General features: G+C 43.5%; 1 protein-coding gene across 1 annotated transcript in view; it reads right to left on the reverse strand.

Moving 5' to 3' along the window:
- Nucleotides 1-22467, reverse strand: part of DGKG (diacylglycerol kinase gamma) — a 162189-nt gene that overhangs the window by 108812 nt on the left and 30910 nt on the right. Inside the window, exons 2-3 of the mRNA XM_060242030.1 lie at nucleotides 12939-13280; nucleotides 9014-9090 (exon numbers count right to left, since the gene is read on the reverse strand). Of these exons, the coding sequence (XP_060098013.1) occupies nucleotides 9014-9090; nucleotides 12939-13005 (144 nt within the window). The 5' untranslated portion in view covers nucleotides 13006-13280. The remainder of the gene's footprint in view (nucleotides 1-9013; nucleotides 9091-12938; nucleotides 13281-22467) is intronic.

Raw genomic sequence — 22467 nt, forward strand, 5'->3', positions numbered from 1 at the left:
GTGCTGGTCGCCTTGGTGGATGACCTCCAGCGGCATCTGGATCGAGGCGGCGTGGCGGTGCTGATGTTGTTAGACCTGTCGGCCGCGTTCGATACGGTCGACCATCAGCTACTGGCCCGCCGGCTCGCCGACACAGGGATAAGGGGGTTGGCTCTACAGTGGCTTTCCTCCTTCCTTGATGGTCGGGGACAAAGGGTGGCAATTGGGGGGGAGCTGTCCCGGAGGCACCCCCTAGTGTGCGGGGTGCCACAAGGGGCAGTTCTCTCTCCGATGTTATTTAACATCTACATGCGCCCCCTTGCCCAGATTGCCCGGAGGTTTGGGCTCGGGTGCCATCAATATGCGGATGACACCCAGCTCTATCTACTAATGGACGGCCGACCTGACTCCGTCCCAGAAAGCCTGGACCTAGCATTGCAAGCCGTGGCAGGTTGGCTCAGACTGAGCGGGCTGAAGTTGAATCCAACAAAGACAGAGGTCCTTTGCTTGGGTCGCGGTGCCCTGGGAAGGGAAATCCCCTTGCCGATTTTTGACGGTGTGCAGCTGAAAGCGGCACACAGGGTCAAGAGCTTGGGGGTTCTTCTGGAGCCTTCACTATCAATGGAGGCACAGATAGCGGCCGCTGCCAAGTCCGCGTTCTTTCATCTTCGACGGGCGAAGCAGCTGGCCCCCTTCCTAGAGCGCCGTGACCTAGCAACGGTGATCCATGCTACGGTCACCTCGAGACTGGATTACTGCAACGCTCTCTACATGGGGCTGCCCCTGTGCCGAACTCGGCGGCTGCAGCTGGTGCAGAACGCGGCGGCTAGGCTGTTGCTGGGACTCCCAAGATGGGAGCACATACAGCCGGGGCTGCGCGGACTGCACTGGCTGCCAGTGGGATACCGAGTTCGTTACAAGGTGCTGGTTATCACCTTTAAAGCCCTATATGGCCGAGGACCTGCCTACCTGAAGGACCGTCTCTCCCCATATGAGCCCCAAAGAGCATTGCGGTCAGCTGGAAAAAACCAGCTGACCGTCCCTGGGCCAAGGGAGGCCAGATTGAAGGCCACCCGAGATAGGGCCTTCTCTATTGCTGCTCCACTGCTGTGGAATCAACTCCCGGAGGAGGTGCGGGCCCTGCGGAGTTTGGAACAATTTCGCAGGGCCTGTAAGACCCACCTCTATAAACTAGCCTTCAACCAGTGATAAACTAGGAAATGCCTTTAAAAAATTGCTCTTGGTTACTGAATTTTATGGAATTATTGAAGATCGAATGTTTTAGCACTATATTGTACATTGTAAATTTTAACTTGTAATTTGTCTTAACTTGGATTTTATTTGCAATTTATGTTATTTGATGTATAATGTATTTTATGTTGTGAGCCGCCCTGAGCCTGCTTCGGCGGGGAGGGCGGGATAGAAATTAAAAGTTAAAAAAAAAAAAAAAAAAAACATATCATGACACTCTCCTTTGAGACATTTTGGGTTGGGGGGGGATGCAGGCATGTGCCCCATCTGCTTCTATTTTTGAGCACTATCTTTGAGCACCCATCCTCACTTTATTTCAGAGTAGGTGCAAGCTGGTTGCCAAGTAGGAATGTTTTCCCCTCTGGAGGATTGGTATTACCTTGGGTGGGTTTTTTGCCTACTCTACTATGTAAAGGGCAAGAGGACATCCACTGGTTTTAGTCATACCTAGGCACTGGTATTCCACAATGGCAGTAGCAGTGCAGGTCAGGTTGCTTGAATGGCACACAGTACAGCTCAGGTGATCACCTTGTGGCATTATTTAGATGGTGAAGGGTTAACCCTCTGACCAGGCCTGGGTGTTGGTGGCTTCATGGGCCTGGTGCAGGAAGCCCTTGAGGGGTGTCATTATCCTCAATCCATAGACTCTGTGAACTCAGGCAGATCATGAGAGGAAGGGTTGCATCAGTGCTTAGTTCTCGTGGCCTTTTCTTACACACCCAGGGAAATACTGATCGCCATTTTAGGGTCAGGAAGCAATTTTTCTCCAGGCTAGTTTGGCCAGGGATCCAGGAGTATTTTTTGCCATCTTCTGGGCATGGAGTAAGGGTCACTGTGGGGTGGGGGGAGGTATTTGTTAATTTTCTGCATTGTGCAGAGAGTTGGACTAGATGACCTTGGAGGTCCTTCCCATTATTATTCTTTGACTCTAGGAGGACAGGAAATGACACTCCTCTCTCAAGTATCATGAAGGACGCTTGCCAAGGAGCAGTCTGAGTGGTACATACGTGATGGCTCATGGCTTGGAGCCAGATGGCCCCACCTGTAAATTCAGAGATATGCAAACAAGAGGAGGCCTGACTTTTCTGCATCCTGCCAATGTCATGCACTCTTTTGAATGGGGTTTGGCCTGTAGGCACTGCAGTTCCCTTTTGATCAATGTAAACAAATAAAATAAAATTGTCCCTTTTTATTACCCAACAGAAGGTGAGAGCTCTCCTTATTCCAGATCTGCATGCAAAGTTATTTGAGACCTCATATTATATTTGTCTGAAGCCAATAAACCAAAGTATTTGGTGAAAAGGGACATATTTTATTAAAGAAGAGACTTCTATAAACTAAAAAGAAAGTGGCTATTGATAAAAGGTTTCTATGAATGAGACAGAGGAAGATTTTGAATGTTATATTTGAAACAGTATTTTAAAGTGAATGGGACAGAAGAAGAGGAGTGGGTAAAAGTGTGTTTATCACATTAGTAGGAGAAGAGACTTTTGGTTTGCTGAAAGACTTAACTTATCCACAACAGCCTGGGCAAGTTCCCCACAAAAAGAATGTATTAAACTGCAGAAAGGCCATTTTGTACCTAAAAACAATTTAACAATATAAATCCCATCTAAGAGACCAGATGAAAGGAGAAAGTGTCAGGATTCCTTTCAGGTTTGAAGAAACAGAGGAAGTACAGCAGTGCTTGCTAGACCACTCCTTTGCATGAATCAGTTTCCCCCCGAAGTACAGCTACAGGCAACTGTGGCAAGCTATTTTTCATATGAATCTAACTCCAGTTCAGAAACGGATTTCTGTTCAGGCAAGCAGTTATCTGAATGACCTTCCTGCCAAAAATGATGGGATATCCCCTCAAAGTAACAGTTCCTGAGAGAAGTGTGGAGGGGGTTGCGGTCGTATAATTTTAGCAGTGGCTTACTGGCTCCCCAATACATTACTACTGAAAAGAGAAAGTAGTGGGAAGGGTATTAAACTAAGGTAAACTAAATCATACAAAAGAACTGTAGGAAAAGTATTCCTCCCCCCTCCATTATGGTCAACTTCCTCCACATCCTCTGCTGGAAAGCAAAGAGCTTCAAAGAGATTTTAAAGGCAATTAGTCATTAAGTCCAATGGCAAATGCAGTAATTTCAGTGAGCAGTTAGTAATGAATTATACCTACATCAGTTGCTTTGTGCAATACAAATAATCACAGTAACAGCTCCTGCCAGGGGATGGAAAATGCAGCAAACACTCTTGGTGGAAAACAACACAGCCTGCTTTCAGCCGCCCACAACACAGCTTTCGTTCTGTTCTCTTCTAAGTGCCTAACAAGTACTCTTCTTAATGCGGAGCAAGTACATTTATGATTTCTGTTGCTTCCTTTGTTGGCTTGTCCTCATAATTACTTCATGTGTCAAGACTTTCCTCACAGATTCTTTGTACCCACTTCTTACTTAATTTTGTTTGATATTATGTAGCCTTTTGTGTTCTTGAATAGCTCTGCAGTTCTCTCCTCTCACCTGGGAACAGCCCATTGTTATAGTGCTTACTAAATCTCCTTTTTTCTATAATAGTGATAATCTGTCCCATTTTCTCAGGGTCATTGCCCTTCAGAAAAGGTTTTCCCACCCACCCCCACCCCTGGCAGAGGCATTAAGAGCAGGATCTTCTTATGATATTTCTCTCCATTCCCATTTCCCACTCCAAACTTAAAAATAAGGAACTCTCCCTGCCAGTGTAAAGCATAATACTTTTTAAAGGCTGCATATAATAAAGAATAAATGTTATTTCTGTTCCACTTTTGACATCTCAAGGGCAAAAATGCAAAAGCATCAGAGAAAGAAGCAATTTTAATACAATGAAAATGCATAAAGCAATCTTAACACACACAACTTTTCCAAATTAGAGGCTTCCTATTTCCAATAGCAGGCAAGAGCCCCGTGACGCATAGTGGTAAAGCTTCAGTCATAAGCTCTGCTCACAACCTGAATTTGATCCTGGCGAAAGCTGGGTTCAGGTAGTTGGTTCGAGGTTGACTCAGCATTCCATCCTTCTGAGGTTGCTAAAATGAGTAGCCAGCTTGCTGGGGGGTAAGTGTAGATGACTGGGGAAGGCAATGGCAAACTACCCTGTAAAAAGTCTGCTGTTAAAACACTGTGAAAGCAATGTCACCCCAGAGTCGGAAATGACTGGTGCTTGCACAAGGGACTATCTTTACCTTTTTATTTCCAATAGCCCCATGGCGCAGAGTGGTAAACTGCAGTATTGCAGTCCAAGCTCTGCTCTCGACTTGAGTTCAATCCCGGTGGAAACTGGGTTCAGGTAACCGACTCAAGGTTGACTCAGCCTTCCATCCTTCTAAGGTTGTTAAAATGAGTACCCAGCTTGCTGGGGGTAAAGTGTAGATGACTGGGGAAGGCAATGGCAAACCATCCCATTTAAAAAGTCTGCCGTTAAAACGTCATGATGTGATGTCACCCCAGAGTTGGAAATGACTGGTGCTTGCACCTTTACCTTTTTATTTCCAATTAAAATTATAATAGTTGTGATTGTATGTGCAGTTATTATCACTTTGGAATATCTGTTCATAAATAGTGGTAGTGAGATCCATATTTCTTACAAACTGATGTATGGGAGGGGTTTCTAAATCTAATATCCAGACTAGATTTACATTTGGGACTATTTATTTTTCTTGGGAAGCACACGGGTGCAAACATGCACAAAGAGATTTCCAAATGACCTGTACTTTACTTTGATAGCTTAAAATGTTTTTTTAATATACTTGCATGGATAGCTGGCCCAGGCTGAAGACTTGAAGTTAGTAAGGAGATTTAAAAGAACGAAGTATCTCTTTATGACTGAGTTAAAACTAAGATAGATATTAACACTTCTAGACTTCAGCTAGCTTACTCATAGCCCTCAAAATTGATAACTTGAATGTTACCCAGAAGGCAGCTGAGATCTCAAACTGCAGCATTGGTGAGATATTATCTATTTATTTACAAAATGTATAAACTGCCTTTGTGCCCTCACAAGGGCCACCAGGGCAGTGAACAATTTAAAACAGGCATGATAAAAATCACATTTAAAAAAGCATTAAAATCACCACCCTAGCACACATTGTAGTAAATTTTTAAAAGAGTTAAAATACATACAATGACATAAAGACAACAGTTCATCTTCAGACTACAAAGATCAATTTCCTCAAGAAAATGGATGCTTTGGAGGGTGGACTCTATGGCATTGTACCCCATTGTATCCCTGTCTTCCCCAGGCTCCAACTTCAAATCTCCAAGAGTTTCCCAGCACAGATCTAGTAACCTTACCCCTCATCCCCACCAGTGGCCAGGGGGGACATGGCAACCCTATCCCCTTTTCAAACCCTGCCCTCCTCAGGCTCCACTCCTAAAATTCCCAGGTATTTCCCAACCTGGAGTTGACAGCCCTACTACCTACCTAGTCTCAGAAATAGTGAGCACCCAAAGCAGAGCCTCCAAAGATGAGCATGGTGGTCAGGCCAGCTAGTGGTCCCTCAGATATATTGGTCCCAAACCATATAAAACTTTGAAGGTCAAGACCAGCACCTTGAGTTGCATCCAGAAACAAGTTAGGAGCTAGTGTAGATGAGCCAAGGCTGGAGCAATATGGTCCCTATGACCCATTCAGTCAATATCTTAGTTGCAGCTTTCTGTACCAACTGAAGTTTTTGAACACTTCTCAAGGGCAGCCCCATGTTGAGCGCATTGCAGTAATCTAATCTAGATGTAACCAGGGCATGCATCTACAGTGGCCAGATCTTGCCCAGGAAAGATTGCAGCTGGCTAACCAGTTAAAGCAAGTAAAAGGCTCTCCTGACCAGTGTTGCCTTTGATTATCCAGCAGTAGGCCTGGGTCCAAGAACACCAGACTATGGGCCAGTTCTTTCAAGGGGAGCACAATGCCATCCAGAAGGAGCGACATCCTAGGTCAGGCCTTCCATCCACCAGTGGCATTTCAGTCTTGTCAGGATTAAGCTTCAGTTCATTAGCCTGCATCCATTCTAAGACTTCCTCCAGGCACCAGTTCAGAGCCAAACTAGACATGACAGCATCCTCATTGTCACAATAAAGACATGCACCAAAAGCTGCTGAGAGTTTTGTATATATATGAATGCTTTTGGTGCAATTTTTGAAAGTCTGAATACTTTATTGAACAGCTATATTTTCCCAGTGATTGACTTTACACACTGGGAGACACCCTGCCCCTTTGGCTCACAATGAGGACATAGCCCTGAAGCAATTTTAAAGTCATTTAAATCCTGTTCAGACCTGAAGGGTGGAACTCTTGTCCACCCCCACGTCTTTTCAGGTACCAAAACAGCTGTGAGCCATTTTGGCACTTGAAAAAGTATGTGTTGGGAAACAGCACTTCCATGTTGTGGGCACTGACAGCAATTTTAATTGACTTTAAAATGGTGATGGCATGCTCAAGGGAGCCTCGAGAACACCATCACATCTACCTTGGCCCTATATTGCCAGGGTTCTTCTAACCTAATTAGAACTGCAATACTAAATATATTTTCTAAGGAGAAAACCTAATTCAATTAAATTGGGTTTGGAAAGGAAAGGTCCCCTGTGTAAGCACCAGTCGTTTCTGACTCTGGGGTGACATTGCTTTCACAATGTTTTCACGGCAGACTTTTTATGGTGTGGTTTGCCACTGCCTTACCCAGTCTTTTACACTTTCCCCACAGCAAGCTGGGTACTCAGTTTATTGACCTCGGAAGGATGGAAGGCTGGGTCAACCTTGGGCCAGCTACCTGAATCCAGCTTCCGCTGGAATCGAACTCAGGTTGTGAGCAGAGAGTTCAGATCACAGTACTGCAGTACTGCTGCTTTACCACTCTGCGCCATGGGGTTTACTTCTGAGTAAACATGCGTAGTGGATTGTGTTGCACATCTGCAAGAATGTTCTCCAATCAGATAAATGGCAGAAAAGGGCAAAGCACTCTGTTCTTACTCAAACATCTCTTTTGGGAATTTGTTCCCTTAAAAACATTTGGCTTGAATATCCAGCCTGAAGAACAATTACGTAAAATCTGAAATATCACACTGCATTGTGAACATAAGAACATAAGAGAAGCCATGTTGGATCAGGCCAATGGCCCATCCAGTCCAACACTGTGTGTCACACAGTGGCCAATATATGTGTATGTGTATACACACACACACATACATACACACACACATATACATATATATATATACTGTGGCTAATAGCCACTGATGGACCTCTGCTCCATATTTTTATCCAATCCCCTCTTAAAGCTGGCTATGCTTGTAGCCGCCACCACCTCCTGTGGCAGTGAATTCCACATGTTAATCACCCTTCGGGTGAAGAAGTACTTCCTTTTATCCATTTTAACCTGACTGCTCAGCAATTTCATTGAATGCCCATGAGTTCTTGTATTGTGAGAAAGGGAGAAAAGTACTTCTTTCTCTGCTTTCTCCATCCCATGCATAATCTTGTAAACCTCTATCATGTCACCCCGCAGTCGACGTTTCTCCAAGCTAAAGAGTCCCAAGCGTTTTAACCTTTCTTTATAGGGAAAGTGTTCCAAACTTTTAATCATTCTAGTTGCCCTTTTCTGCACTTTTTCCAATGCTATAATATCCTTTTTGAGGTGCGGTGACCAGAATTGTACACAGCATTCCAAATGAGACCGCACCATTGATTTATACAGGGGCATTATGATACTGGCTGATTTGTTTTCAATTCCCTTCCTAATAATTCCCAGCACGGCATTGGCCTTTTTTATTGCAATCGCACACTGTCTTGACATTTTCAGTGAGTTATTTACCACGACCCCAAGTTCTCTTTCTTGGTCAGTCTCTGCCAGTTCACACCCCAACAACTTGTATTTGTAGCTTGGGATTCTTGGCCCCAATGTGCATTACTTTGCACTTGGCCACATTGAACCTCATCTGCCACGTTGACGCCCACTCACCCAGCCTCAACAGATCCCTTTGGAGTTCCTCACAATCCTCTCTGGTTCTCACCACCCTGAACAATTTAGTGTCATCTGCGAACGTGGCCATTTCACTGCTTACTCTCAACTCCAAATCATTTATGAACAAGTTAAAGAGCATGGGACCCAGTACTGAGCCCTGTGGCACTCCACTGCTTTCCGTCCTCCACTGCAAAGACTGTCCATTTATACTCACGCTCTGCTTCTTGTTACTCAGCCAGTTTTTGATCCACAAGAGGACCTGTCTTTTTACTCCATGACTCTCGAGCTTACTGTAACAGGTTAGTGAGGCAAGATCTTCCCTTACAGAACCCATGCTGAGTCTTCCTCAATAACTTGTGTTCATCAATGTGCCTACTCATTCTGTCCTTGATAATGCTTTCTACCAACTTTCCCGGTATTGAAGTCAGACTGACTGGCCTGTAATTTCCCGGATCTCCTCTGGAAACATTTTTAAAGATGGGAGTGACATCTGCTACCTTCCAGACCACAGGAATGAGAGATTACATATTTTTGTCAGGAGATCCACAAGTTCAACTTTGAGTTCTTTCAGAACTCTTGGATGTATGCTATCCGGACCTGGTGACTTATTAGTTTTTAATTCGTCAATCAGTTGTAGGACCTCCTCTCTTGTCACCTCAATTTGTCTCAGGTCTTTCAACACCCCTTCCAAAATTAGTGGTTCTGGAGAGGGCAAACACTTGGCTGGTCTTAATAAATGCTCACATTTGACTGAGCATCTAGCTGAATGTTATTTACATTCAGGACTATATTCACCTCAAGTTTCCTTACCTGTTCTGGGTTGTATTTTGAGAGGACTCCATCCCCATGGAATTCTTCTAAAACATCTTTTAATTTCTTTGTGGAATCTAGATGGAGAAAATACATAGCAATAAAAATTAGTCATCTATTTACTGAGATGATCCTGCAGTTTGTCAAACTTAAGAATGATTATAAACAGTCACCGGAACACATTTGCAAAGTTGTAAAAGTCATGGCACAGCCCTTTTTATTTTCAAGGATATCAAGTCTGCTTTCTCTTAAAAGCTTTTTAATGAACTCACAAATGTGTGAGCTACTTAAACTCTGTATTTACAATACCCTGGATGCTTTCTTTGAAGCAGAAGATTTATTAAACTTCCAACAACAAATATTTGACCTCAGTAATGTGCTGGGAACAGACAGCAGCTGCCTCCTCTAAAATTTCTTGGCATGAGAAAACCTGGCAGGCACAGGGTGCTTGTGAAAGTGTTCATATTTCCTCCACAGAGAGCACTTCCAGGTATGAAAGAGTATTCAAACCATCCCTTAATCAGGACATGACAATCAGATCTCTATGTTTCATCACTTCTGCATGAACTTGCAACAGCTAGGGCACAAAATGCTTTTCTTAAATTAACACATGAAACAATCAACATTCTGATGGGAAGCTTTCCCCCCATACAAAAGCACTTTCTTTAGTAGGAATCCATCATATTTGAAAATTCCCTCAGAAAAACTAAGTTTGAGTCAAAATGTGTGTGTGCGCGCATGTGGGAGGCGATATTTCATAACCTTTTCTCCCATGAGAAGTGTCTCTCTCTTCAGATGGGCAGTTTTCTGGGGATTTTTCATGGCTGCAAAGAGAAGACATCCCCTAACATACAGTTAGATTCCATAGGTTTGCCTTGCACACCAGGCATTTCTGAGGGAGTGACATAAAATTGCCATCAGAGATATCACACAATGTCACTGTTTCTAGGTAGAAGGAAGCCAACTCTAAAACAAAAACAGGTACCAGAATTATTAGAATCTTACAAGGAAAGTTTTTGCTCCCCAAAGCCCCCCTGTCAAGTGCCAAAATGGCCACATACTTCCCCTCGCAGCTGTTTCAGCAGGGCTGTTTTTGAGCAGGAATGCACAGGAATGCAGTTCCGGCTGGCTTGGCAACAGGGGGTGTGACCTAACGTGCAGATGAGTTCCTGCTGCACTTTTTCTACAAAAAGCCCTGTGTTTCAGCATTTGAGATGGTGTGTGTGTGTGTGGGGGGGACACAAGTACCTTTTTATGGGCCCAATCATGATGAGGCCCTCATTAAATTTTTAAATGACTTTAAAATGGCAGCAGCAGTGTCCTCAATGCTACCATGAGGATGCCTTCATGTCTAGTTTGTCCCTGTCTACCAAAGTCTTAGAGGCTTTGCAACTAGCATCAGCGGGTTCTGTGGGCATTCCCAATAGTCACGGGACATGCATAGGCTGAATATCTGAGTGAATACTAGGCACGTGACCTAAAGCAGCAGTTTTAGGATGTCTGCTTTATTTCAAGATAGTACAGTTCCTGGAGGCACTGATATAGGGACCATGTACATAAGGCAATGGATGGCACCATTTCCTTACAATTGCTTTTCTCTGTTGCTACTGCAACTGCAAATGGAGAAATCACCCAAAGGAAGAGAGGAAGGTCATTTGGAGACAGTGTGGTGATGGATGGATGGATGGATGGATGGAAGGAAGGAAGGAAGGAAGGAAGGAAGGAAGGAAGGAAGGAAGGAGGGAGGGAGGGAGGGAGGGAGGGAAGGAAGGAAGGAAGGAAGGAAGGAAGGAAGGAAGGAAGGAAGGAAGGAAGGAAGGAAGGAAGGAAGGAAGGAAGGAAGGAAGGAAGGAAGGAAGGAAGTTAACACTGCAGTGGCCAGGAATACATTATAATACTTCCTAGCCTTCCGAGCCCAGGTACATAAATTAAATGCTCAGTAGAATCCTCACTTCCTCTCTAGCAGGCCTCAGATTCAGTGGGAGCTCACAGGAGAACAGCTCCTGAACCTTTCTGAGAATTCCACCTCCTCCTTCTGAGAGTTCCACCTCCATGTCCCTTGAATAATATGTGCAGCTGCATAACAATCCCTGGATGAGTTCCACCACCTATTTTTCAACAAAATGACCCCTGATCTCTAGCTATAATTACAACTTGTCTCTGCCATAAAGGTAGCAGCATTTTCATTACAGCTATTTCTGCCATAGATCATAGAAAACTTGAAAGAGGCTTTACTCCCTACGCTCCCTGCACAAAAAGGAAAGTTAATTTTACTTGACAAAATAATATCTCCTATTATTTCTGTAACTAAAAATATTTGAGAAGGAAGGGTTCTTTTAAAAAATGTATTGGTGGATGCCAGTTTCTTTTTTAAATCCTTGCTGGGGCTTCTAAACCCCAGGAGGTGACACATCCCTGATGGGACTACACAGTTCAGCTGCCCTGGATTAGGAGGTCAGCCCCAAGGGATCAAAATAGACTGAAATACCACAAGAAAATACTTAAAAGTTGGAATCTGTTTTCAGATGTCTAAATAGGCTTCTAAAAATAAACAAGGCAACAGCTCAAAGGCTAAAGATCTGGTCTTGTCTTCAGTGGTAATGTATGCGGTGATGTTGGGCAAAAGTTGCTGGAATTTTAAATGCAAGTGATCAGCAGGAAGAAATTGTTCTGGACATGTCTACTGTGGCATTTTATGCCATCCCACATGAAATCTGTCTAGCATAAGCAGAGGAGGCGGATGCATGTGGACAGATTGAGGGGATGTCTCTTCTGAATTTCACATCCTCAGAATGGAAATTACAAACACCCCTCCTTCCCTCACAAAGCACACTACCAACAAAGAGGGAGGAGCTGCTTCTAGCAGGCATGTACTTTCCTTTTCCCCCCTTCAACTGCTCCTGTCTGATCACATTCTCCTTAGGCAGGCACATGGTTCACCTGCTTCTCTCCCCACCCCAGGCTGATGGTAGCCCAGATTCACTTTTTGTTTACCAATCTAACATAGAGCAGCAGAGGATCTGAGACACTGCACTGAGTTAATGACTCTCACAAGGCAGATCTGTATGTAATTTCTGCTGTGAATTTTGTAGAAGGCTAAATGCTCAGTACCACAATACCCTGGACATATCTTTTTAGGAGCTTCCTCACAATCCTAATCTAGCATTTTGATGTGGGAAAGTAATCCCTAAACAAAGTAACAAAGTTGAATGGGGTAATCTGTACTGTTTCCTTCTGTGGAGTGCACCACCGTTTTTTGATCCTGTAAATCTTCTATAATGGTTTTAACTTATCTTGCATACTAATAGGAAATCAGTGCAGACTCCATACCAGTGTGATATAGCTTGCAAAAATGAGAACAGGGCAAATATGTTGCATTTGTGACCCTCGCTCATCCTCCCCAATATAGTCAGGATTTAGAGTCATGTCCCTTAAGTTTAGTTAGAGCACCTTAGTGGATTGTCCAGAGCTCAGTGGTATCTCTGTCAAAATTCATGCAAAGAGATGGTTGTATTTACTATGTCATAAATTAATGGTACCACCACTATGAAAATAATTACTTGATGTGAATGTATATCATCCACAGAATTTTGGAGAACAAGAGATTTTGTACTGTTGTATACATAAGCTCAAATACTTTGGCCACCAAATGAGAAGGGAGCACTCACTGGAGAAGACGCTGATGCTGGGAAAGTCAGAAGGCAAAAGAAGGGGTGGCAAAAGATGAGATGGTTGGACAGCATTACCGATGTAACTAACATGAATTTGAACAGACTTCGGAGGATGGTGGAAGACTGGAGGGCCTGGCGTGACTTGGTTCATGGGGTCGCAAAGAGTCGGACTTGACTGTGTGACTGAACAGCAACAACATACATAAGGAATACAATGACAAAAGTTGGCACGAAGAGATAGGTAGCATACTCACAGTCAGAATACTGTTGGAGCTGAGCAAACTCTGCCGGACTAAGTGTGATCCATGTGCCATCACTCATCTTTCAGGTGAGTTCTGGGAGAATGCATCCACCTTTAATGAAGGTCCATGGAGGAACTGCACCTCTGGAGCTAGGATTTATTAACGGTCATCGCTTCAGTTCAGGGCTGCAAATGCCTACTGTTGTTGTCATAAGATGTACACAGCCAAAGGACTCAAAGCCTGTTCAGCATGAGGACTGATGTCCCCAGTTCCTTCACAGCTGTTCTTTTAACCACTGCACTTAAATGTGCCATCAGAAGATACTCCAAGTGGGGGATCTCCGTGCCTTCAAACCTAGAATTAAGATGTGAAAATTATAAAAATCATGTTAAGGTGATTCATTCTTGCTGGCTTCCAGGGAAACATTAGGAGAACTGGTCTTACAAGACACTTGTATAACAAAAAAATGTAGAAGCCATAGAATACTGTGACTTTTATCTTGAAACTGACTATTTTCAGTTAGATTTGAAAATCAGTGTCACAGACTTAAAAGGGCTCTATTAGATATAGAAGAAACTGGATAGACAGATAGATGAGAGAGAATCTCAGTCACAAGCTCAGCTGAACGGCTCAAAGGACTACTTCAAAGGGAAGAGCAGTATGAGGGGGGGGGGGGCTCAGTTTTTACTGGTGGATTTCTCCAACAGGCCAAATAACACCCCACTGGGTTAGGGAAATGGTGTAGGAAGAATATTGAAGCCCCTTCTCCATGGCCCCAATCAGAACTGGGTAACATGTCTGCAGGAACTGGGGAAAACCTGAAATGCAGGTCCCACTACTATATACTGGCTGACTACCCCAGACTGAAATATGTCCTCTGTAATGTGTGAATCAGTATTTCAGGCAACAGTTTACAATTAATTTTTTTTTTAAAAAAACCCTATTTATTTAGAGAATTTTTGAAACAATTTATAATACAGCAATCAGGGGGTTTTTTTGTAGCAGAAACACCTTTGCATATTAGGCTACACCCCCCTGATGTAGCCAATCCTCCATGAGCTTACAGGGCTATTCTTACAGAGCCTACTGTAAGCTCTTGGAAGATTGGTTACATCGGGGGGTATAGCCTAATATGCAAAGGAGTTCCTGCTACAAAAAAACCCTTAACAACAATAATAAAAAATTGAACAAAGCTGAACAGCATATAGAAGCAGTAAGAGAATATATAGTACACAAGACAGAAAACTAGTATAGTATCATAATCTTAAATCTCGCTGTTGTTAGTCTTTTTCAATGAAATCTAAATAAGGAAACCATCTTTCTAGGAAATCTGATTGGTATATCAAGCTCTCAACTGTTAAGATTTGGTCAGATATTTTACCCATAATAAAGAATTTCTACCATTTGTTATTGTTTCTAAACCACTTTTGAAGAGGTAGAAAGTACTTAGAGTGTTCTGAAATACAGGATATCACTGTGTGGTTCTGTAAAGTACAACTATGCTAAAATTAAGGCAATTTCTTTAATACATGAATAATCAACAATCCTGGGAAAGCCATTTGGCTTTCAGCTTCACAATTAACGTTAACACCTGTTTCAGATTAGCAGCTGTGTGCGTGGATGTGATCCCCACCAGTTTCTTTATAACTTAAACATCATGTAAAAATCAAGTCAAGCTAGCATCTGATAAGCCTGTCCATAGCCTTCCAGAAGTTGCTGTGCCCCAGACGTTCTAGCTACACAGGAGATGTTGTAAAATGATTAATTCATCTGTAATTTTCTATCCAAATTTTTTAAAAAAACAAGGTGGTGCAATGAATTATGACACATACTGTAGTTTTTGAGAAGGGATTGCATATCCATCCCTATTTCCTTGTGCACAATATAGGCAACAAACCACTTCCCTCCCCAGCAATCATTTCTACTGTAACATGTGGAATTCACTGCCACAGGAGGTGGTGGCGGCTTAGACAAGAGGGGTTTAGATAAAAATATGGAGCACAGGTCCATCAGTGGCTATTAGCCACAGTGTGTGTGTATATATAAATTTTTTTTGCCACTGTGTGACACAGAGTGTTGGACTGGATGGGCCGTTGGCCTGATCCAACATGGCTTCTCTTATTTAAACCACTAAAATGAATTGACTGTAGTCCTTTCAAAAGCAGGTCCAAGTACTTTGTGTCTTAATGTGGGGAGAGCAGATGTCTAAATGCTAAGGGACCATCCAGTAGATGTTAGTGACATCACTGTGAAGAGAATCTCAAACATCTTCTGAAATACCGAAGCCATTTCGATTTAACAGGTCCCAAAATTCACAACATTACACCGATGCAAAAGCCATTGTACCTAATCCAGTCCATTCCTGCCACTATATGGCAAACCACTGAATTGAACTGTTTGGTTATTTTCATTCACAGCATATAAGGTAGAATCAGGGACTGACTGAAGCGTAAAAACAGCCCTGAAGAAGGACCCTGGTACCAGTCCACCTTGAGTGTGAGAGTGAAAGCAGGAGGGAGCCCACATGAGCCCTTTCCCCCCTAAGTGAGTAGCCACAGCCAGCACTGTTGAGGGGGTGTGTGTATGTGTGTGAGAGAATAAATGTGAGAGTGTTAGCAGAGGGGAATCCTGCTTGAGTCCTTTTTCCCTTCAGAAATTGGCATGCCAGCCAGTGCCATCAGGGGAAAATGCATGTGTGTGTGAATGAGTTGGAGAGTGGGTGTGCTGACTACACTGGTCTCAATAATCTTAAGGTTCCACTGCAAACAATAAAGAGAAAGCATATAATTTCATTGAAAATGTCTGCAATGCGAAAATAGTAAAAATGAGTCATAAAGTGACCTTCAAATAAAGAAAACTATGGATAGATGGAGAAAATAATCAACAGGAGGTTGAAGGGCAGAAAGAAAACAATGAAAAGTGGGACGGAGCTTTGCGGAGGAGTTTGAAAACCTGAAGGAAAAGTTCTAAAATTAAGACTTCGATCTGGATGTGGATAAAGGTTTGGGCCAAATCCAGTTTTGAGCATTATGGGGTAACAGCAGGTGGAAGTGGTGTCAGTACACATCTGCATAAAACAAACATAGAAGCTAGAAGAAACCATGAGGCAAGACAGAACTGAAGGCAGCAGGTAATGTAGAAGGTTGCTTTGAAATATGCACAAAGAAAGGATCAAACAGCTAGTGTAGAAAGGGACAATGTCTTGTTACCAGCTTAATCGCCATTTGAAACATTTTTTTTTCTCCTGCCACTGCTCAGAGGCAGAAATGAGGAATCCCCTGCCAGTGGGGTGGCAACCCTATGACATGTTTATTACCACAAACACACACAAAGACAATCTTTTGGCGTATCACAAAACATTTGGTCTCAGGGCATCTTATGGTGCCACACTGAAGGACATTTCAGAAGGAGCTCTGTGGTGTAAGACAAGTCTACTACAGAGTCTGTCAGGTTTGGGATAAAAGAGTGTCACAGAGGTAATAAAATCCTTTGAGGTAGCTCTGTGTCCTATTTAGCTGATGTGTTATGTATCTGGGATAACAGTCCCTAAACTCACTTTAACCTTGAGTGATTTGTTTACACATTCAAAGGGTGAATCAGAAGTCAGAGAACTGGAAAGACCTCTGGTTTTCACTACCTTCACCTTTGACAATGTCATTCTAAGCTTCAGCACTGGTGTTAGTACATCCTAGAGTTCATAGGTCATCCCTGGCTGCCAGGTGGGGTGGAGGGTGGGAATAGGGTTGCCATCTTCAGGTTGGAAAACTCCTGGACATTTGAGGTGGAGCCTGGGAGGAAAGGGACTTCAGCAGGGTATAATGCCATAGGGCACACCCTCCATCCGTTTTCTCTAAGGGAACTGATCTCTGTAGTCTAAGAATGACCTGGAATCCCCAGTTCCCATCTGGAGGCTGGCATCCCTAGCATACCCTGAGGTGGGCATTTACTAGCACCCAGGACTTCTGGCAGGGGGATTATGGCAAAGATGATGCCTTTGACCTGAAGGAATGGGGGCAGGCACTTACTGCACAAGCAAGTGGGTAGCGAGTAGCAAGAATATGTACCTTTTAGTCCCCCTCCACCATGAGACAAATAGCTATAATTGGGTGGACTGAGGTTAGAGATAAGTGGCATTTGGGGAAAGTGCTGTTCTCCTCCCACCTGTCTTTAAGTCAATTCATATCTGTCACAAACCTTCACATTCATCCGATGACTGCGATTATGCCTGAATAACCCACAGGAGGTGTGTTCATGTGTCTCTGGATTTTACATCTAGTTTCAGAAACATAGTAGTAAATAAAGGTATGATAAGAGGAAAAGTGCTATAACCCTGCTTAGCCAAAAGACTCCCTCTTTTCCCCATGATGGCAGATATTCCATAGGAGGAAAAAATCAATTTGCCACAGGGTCACCAATCTCCAGGGGGGCTGAAGATCTCCTGGGATTACAACTGGTCTCCAGACTAAATATATCACTTCCCCTGGAGAACATGGTGACTTTGGAGGGTGGGCTGTATAGCATTACACTGTACTGAGATCCCTCCATTCTCCAAGCTCCTTCTCCAAATCTTCAGGAATTTCCCCACTTGGAGTTAATATCCTTAATTTCTCACTTTCATTTATTTAGAATATTTATATCTTGCTTTTCTTCCAGTCAATAAGCTTCAAAACAGTTTATATGTTTTGTTGTCTGCTTTCTTCTTAATCTATCCTCCTTCCAACCCTCCTTTGTTTCCTGTCCCTTGGTAGTAGGGTTCTTATATCAGCCCTTACATAATAACTAAATTTGTTATTACTTTTGAAGTTATATTTCTTTGCAGCAAATTTGGAAGGAGCAGCATTCCTCCACTTCCATACCAGCAGCTGATTCCTTTGTGGTGGTTCCTGCTCCCCCGCAGTGCCAGTGTGAACAGAGGTCAGGAGAGGGTTGGAAGTAAAGGTAATGGGAGGAAAGCAGCAGAAAGTTGGACTACACACAACTATGCAACTTTTAAAAAACCAGAAGACAATTAAAGGATGTAATGGGAACATCAGATCCAGAGGCATAGCTGAAAGAGAATGGGTTGCATTTATGGATTCTGGGAGTATGTGGTGGCTGAAATGTAATCCAGGAGATCCAGGTTCAAATCCCCACTCCACCATGAAATTCATCTGGTGACCTTGGGCATTCTTTCTTAGTTTAAGAAGGCTGCCAAATGGACAGGAAAGGTGCCCTGTCTTTTTCATATAGGTTTCATAAGTGGAAATTGGCAGGCAAAGCTTCTCATGGCATGAAGTTACATAACAGCATCTGGTAGTTGACGGAAGAGAAAACTGATGTTAAAGAGGGAGTTATAGGGACCAGTTTAAAAGTTGGCAACTTTACAGTCTAACCTACCTCATAGGCTGGGTACAAATGGGCAGCTTGGGATGGCAGCCTCCTGGCTTAGGAAAAAAGCCAGCATAGTCTAAGGCACCCCAGGGCAGTCATACAGCATGCTCCACTGCTGGAAGAGGGACAGGCTGTGCACACTCCAGAGGAGCGGTAAGACCACTCAAGTGCATGGGAGCCACTTCCCTGATGCTCCCTGCTCATTCAGATGGCCAGGAAGGGTGACAGGGAAGAGCTTCAGAGATTTGCTACCACTTAGTAAGCAGTAGTAAGAGAGGCACTGGAGGTTGACATAAGGGCAAGAGTGAGGCAGGACCCAGATGTGTGAATTTGTAATTTAAATCCAGCTGTGGAGAGTTCCTGAGTCAGCTCAAATAGGCCATCTGTATTCAGCCATAGTGGTGGTGTGGGGATAAAATGAAGGAAGGGAGAAGATTAGATGGCACCCTGAGCTCCTTGCAGGAAGGGTGGGAGAAAAATGTACTAAATAAATGTGTTCTCTGGAGCTCAAAACCATTTAAAGTGTTTTTCCTTCTAAGTGGTACAAGCATTTGAAAGCAGTGCTATTCTACTCTGAAAAAAAGGCTTTGGGGAATTTGATGACTGGCTAGGCCCCAAGAGACACTCTGACCTACACACATGCTCTGGGCATTGAACCATTACACCATGGTGAGACTATGTCTGCCAGCACACAAACCACATATAACGGACAGGGAAGTCCTTAGTCGAAGGTATCAAATTGCTATGAGAATGTTTAATAAGATATCAACGGGAAGTGGCGAACACTTCCTGCCCTTTCGATCTGATAAAAACTGTGCTGTTCCTCTGCCTACAGGGTTATTTGGGGGTGGGGGGTGGGGGGTTACCTTTTTCTTAATCCTCTCTATTGTTAGGCTGAAAATGCATTCACCCTACATTAAATAATGGGTTTTGCAACTGGATTTTTGCTATTCTTACACGGTAGAAATCAAGTTGAAAATGCATTATTTAGTGTAGTGTGAATGCACCCAAAGTCTCTGCAAAATGCATTATTTAGTGCAGTGTGAATGCACCCAAAGAAATAAGGTTCTTTAAGAAATTCAAGCAAATTTCCATCTAGGGTTGCCAGTTCTGGGTTGGGAAGGTGCGGTTTGTGGAGGAGAGGGACTATGATAGGGTATAAAGCCACAATGTTCACCTTCCAAAGTGGATATTTTCTCCAGGTGAACTGATCTCTGCCACCTGGAGATCAGTTGTAATTCCAGCAGATCACCCCAAGACTGGCAGCCTTTCATTTATCACATTCAGGGGGTTTTTTAGTAAAGGAAAAAAATACAGCTTTACCGCTAGGGCAGTTAGGGCCATTAGTGATTCTTGGAGTCAGAAAAAGCACGGTGCTCCGAATAGCTTATACAGAGGTCCCCAACCTCGTTGACTCTGTAGGTACTTGATACCAAGTGCCACAATGAAATGGCTGCCACGTTAGAGGCATGACCAGCCACAAAATGGGAGCTGGAGTGAGCAAAAAATGTTGGGATGTTCCAAGCCAGGCATTGTCACATAATAGAGGCAGTGATTTCCAAATGAGTCCTTGCAAACACAAAGTCCTGCTGCATTCTTTTGAAGCAACTCTTGCTCCAATGACATAGAAGAAAGTCAGGGTTGGCTCTTTGCTTGCAGAAGAAGCAAAACACTGGCAGGTGCCATAGTGCCCATAGGTACCTACATTGGTGTCACTGAGATAATACATAAACTATATGCAGGGCTTTTTTGAGCAGGAACGCACATGAACACAGTTCCGGCTGGCTTGGCATCGGGGTGTGTGGCCCACTATGCAAATGAATTCCTGCTGGGCTTTTTCTACAAAAAAAGTCCTGTTTGAAACAATGGTGATGTCAGGGGGTATGGCCTAATATGCAAATGAGTCACTACTGGGCTTTTTCTAAAGAAAGTCCTGACTATATGTACTTTCTTACTGCCACACAACTGGCTTATCAAGTTCTCCTCATTACTAGACCACATGGCATTGTATGCATATGAGTGAACCTCCAAATCTATTTTAAATGTTTTGCTGTCATGCACTGATGTGTTTCAAGACCTCTTTCTTCAGCAACTGTTTATTCACTTCATGTATACTGTACCTTTCTCCTCAGTAGGGACCCAAAGTGCCTTACATTGTTCCGTTTTCCTCCATTTTATCCTGACAAACCTGTGAGTTAGGCTAGGCTGAGAGAAAGTCAAACTGAATACAACCTGAGAAAAACAGTTAATTTGGCTGTATTGGTACTATATACAGCTGAATCAGATTCTCTGATCTGATTCAGCTGTTGAATACAGCAATCCTGAATTCCCGCCGAAATGACCATTGGCTCCATTATACCCTATGAGCCATTGAAGTCAATGGCCAAGTAGGGTATAATGGTTGTGCCAAATTTGCAGGGCAGCTGCAGGAGTCTCTCCTCCACAGAACCCCCAATTTTCAAAAAGATTGGACCAAGGGGTCGAATCCCACCATTGTTCTCTATGGGTCATTGATGTCGATGGGAAAACAAGATATAATGCATGGGAACTGGGGGACAGGGGGTTTGAGGGAGAGGCACCAAATTTGCTGTGTAGCTGCAGGAGCCTCTTCCCCAGAGAAGCCCCAAGTTTCGAAAAGATTGAAACAGAGGTTCCCATTCTATGGAACCCCAAAGTGGTTGCCCCATTCCTCATTGTTTCCTATGATTGGAAAAACTTGCAAACACAGGCAGCAGTCAGATTCTCCTAGAGAATCTCCGCAGTTGAAAGTCAACTGTGGTGAGGATGCTTGTTTGCAAGGAGCAGAACAGTGCTATGTGGTCATGCAGAACAAGTGCCACTGTGGCAGTGCCAGTGTCACATACAGGACCTTAGTTCAAATCTGAGAATCTCTCTGAATTACAATCCTAGGGGGTGCTTTCTGCAAGGATCGCAGCAAAGAGCCCTGTACCAACTCAGTAATGACAAGCCCAGTGGCACAACCCTACCAACTACTGCCCAGCAACTGAACCTAGTGCCCTTGTGACCTGGGTATACCAAAAGATGAATGGACACAAATCTGAAATCAAGATTCACAAAATTGAGCAACCTGTTTTACTGCAACATCATTTCAGAAACAGAGTGGGAGATTGCTGAATTACATAAAAGAAGGTACCCCAATTGGCAGAGTCCATGATGAGAGAGGGGAATCGTAGGTGGCAGAACCACCCCCCTCCTGAATTCCGAAGCCAGTGGCAGGTACTTCTCTGCAGAATACCTCGCTGCCCCAGGAGGCTGACCCCACATGTCCAGGGTGTGGCAGAATGCAAGAAAATTCTATTTCAGAGGGCATTTGGTGATGGTATCCTATTTCAACTGATTTTTAATCTCCATTGAATCATTGAGTTGGAAGGATCATCTAGTCCAACCCCCTGCACAATGCAGGAACTTCACAAATACCTTCCCCTAAGTTCACAGGATCAGCATTTCTGTCAGATGGCCATCTAGCCTCTGTTTAAAAACCTGCAAGGAAGGAGAGCCCACCACCTTCTAAGGAAGCCTGTTCCACTGAGGAACTGCTTTGACTGTCAGAAAGTTCTTCGTAATGTTGAGCCATGCTTCTATTTTGTGCATTGTTTTTATTAATGGACTCTTATAATTTGTATCCTTGCATCTTATTGCATTGTTAGCTGCAAGTTCACAGAAAATTGTTAGTTCACAGGAAATAAGGTGGGATACAAATATTTTGTTTAAATACATGCATGTGCCCCCCTTTTGTTCTCTTGAATTTAATTTTTCTCTTCTTTTTCTTGTTCTGTCACCTATCATGCACAGAGCCAGGAGAGGTAATGTGGTTTGGAGTGTTAGCAGTAGTGCACAGAATGGGAAAGGTCCTGTTTTATGGACTGCAGTTGGGGCATCCGAGCGTACAGCCTCTGACAACTGAGAAACAAAAAGCTTTGCTAATCAGGGAGACATAAAAGATGAAGGGCAGGCAAGCATCCTTGAGCAATAGAGTTCCAGTGAATGTGAACAGCAGAACAGAAGAAAGGCAGTCGGGCATGGTTCCTATAAAAGGAAACAACCCCATGTAGACCATTCCAACATCCCAAGGCACATCAATTAAATAGACTGTTTGACAACACAAATGTTAAGTGCTTGCAGATACTACAACATACCAGTACAGTTGAAC

This window comes from Heteronotia binoei, chromosome 6, assembly GCF_032191835.1.
Source record: "Heteronotia binoei isolate CCM8104 ecotype False Entrance Well chromosome 6, APGP_CSIRO_Hbin_v1, whole genome shotgun sequence".
In the NCBI taxonomy this organism is placed as follows: Eukaryota; Metazoa; Chordata; class Lepidosauria; order Squamata; family Gekkonidae; genus Heteronotia; species Heteronotia binoei.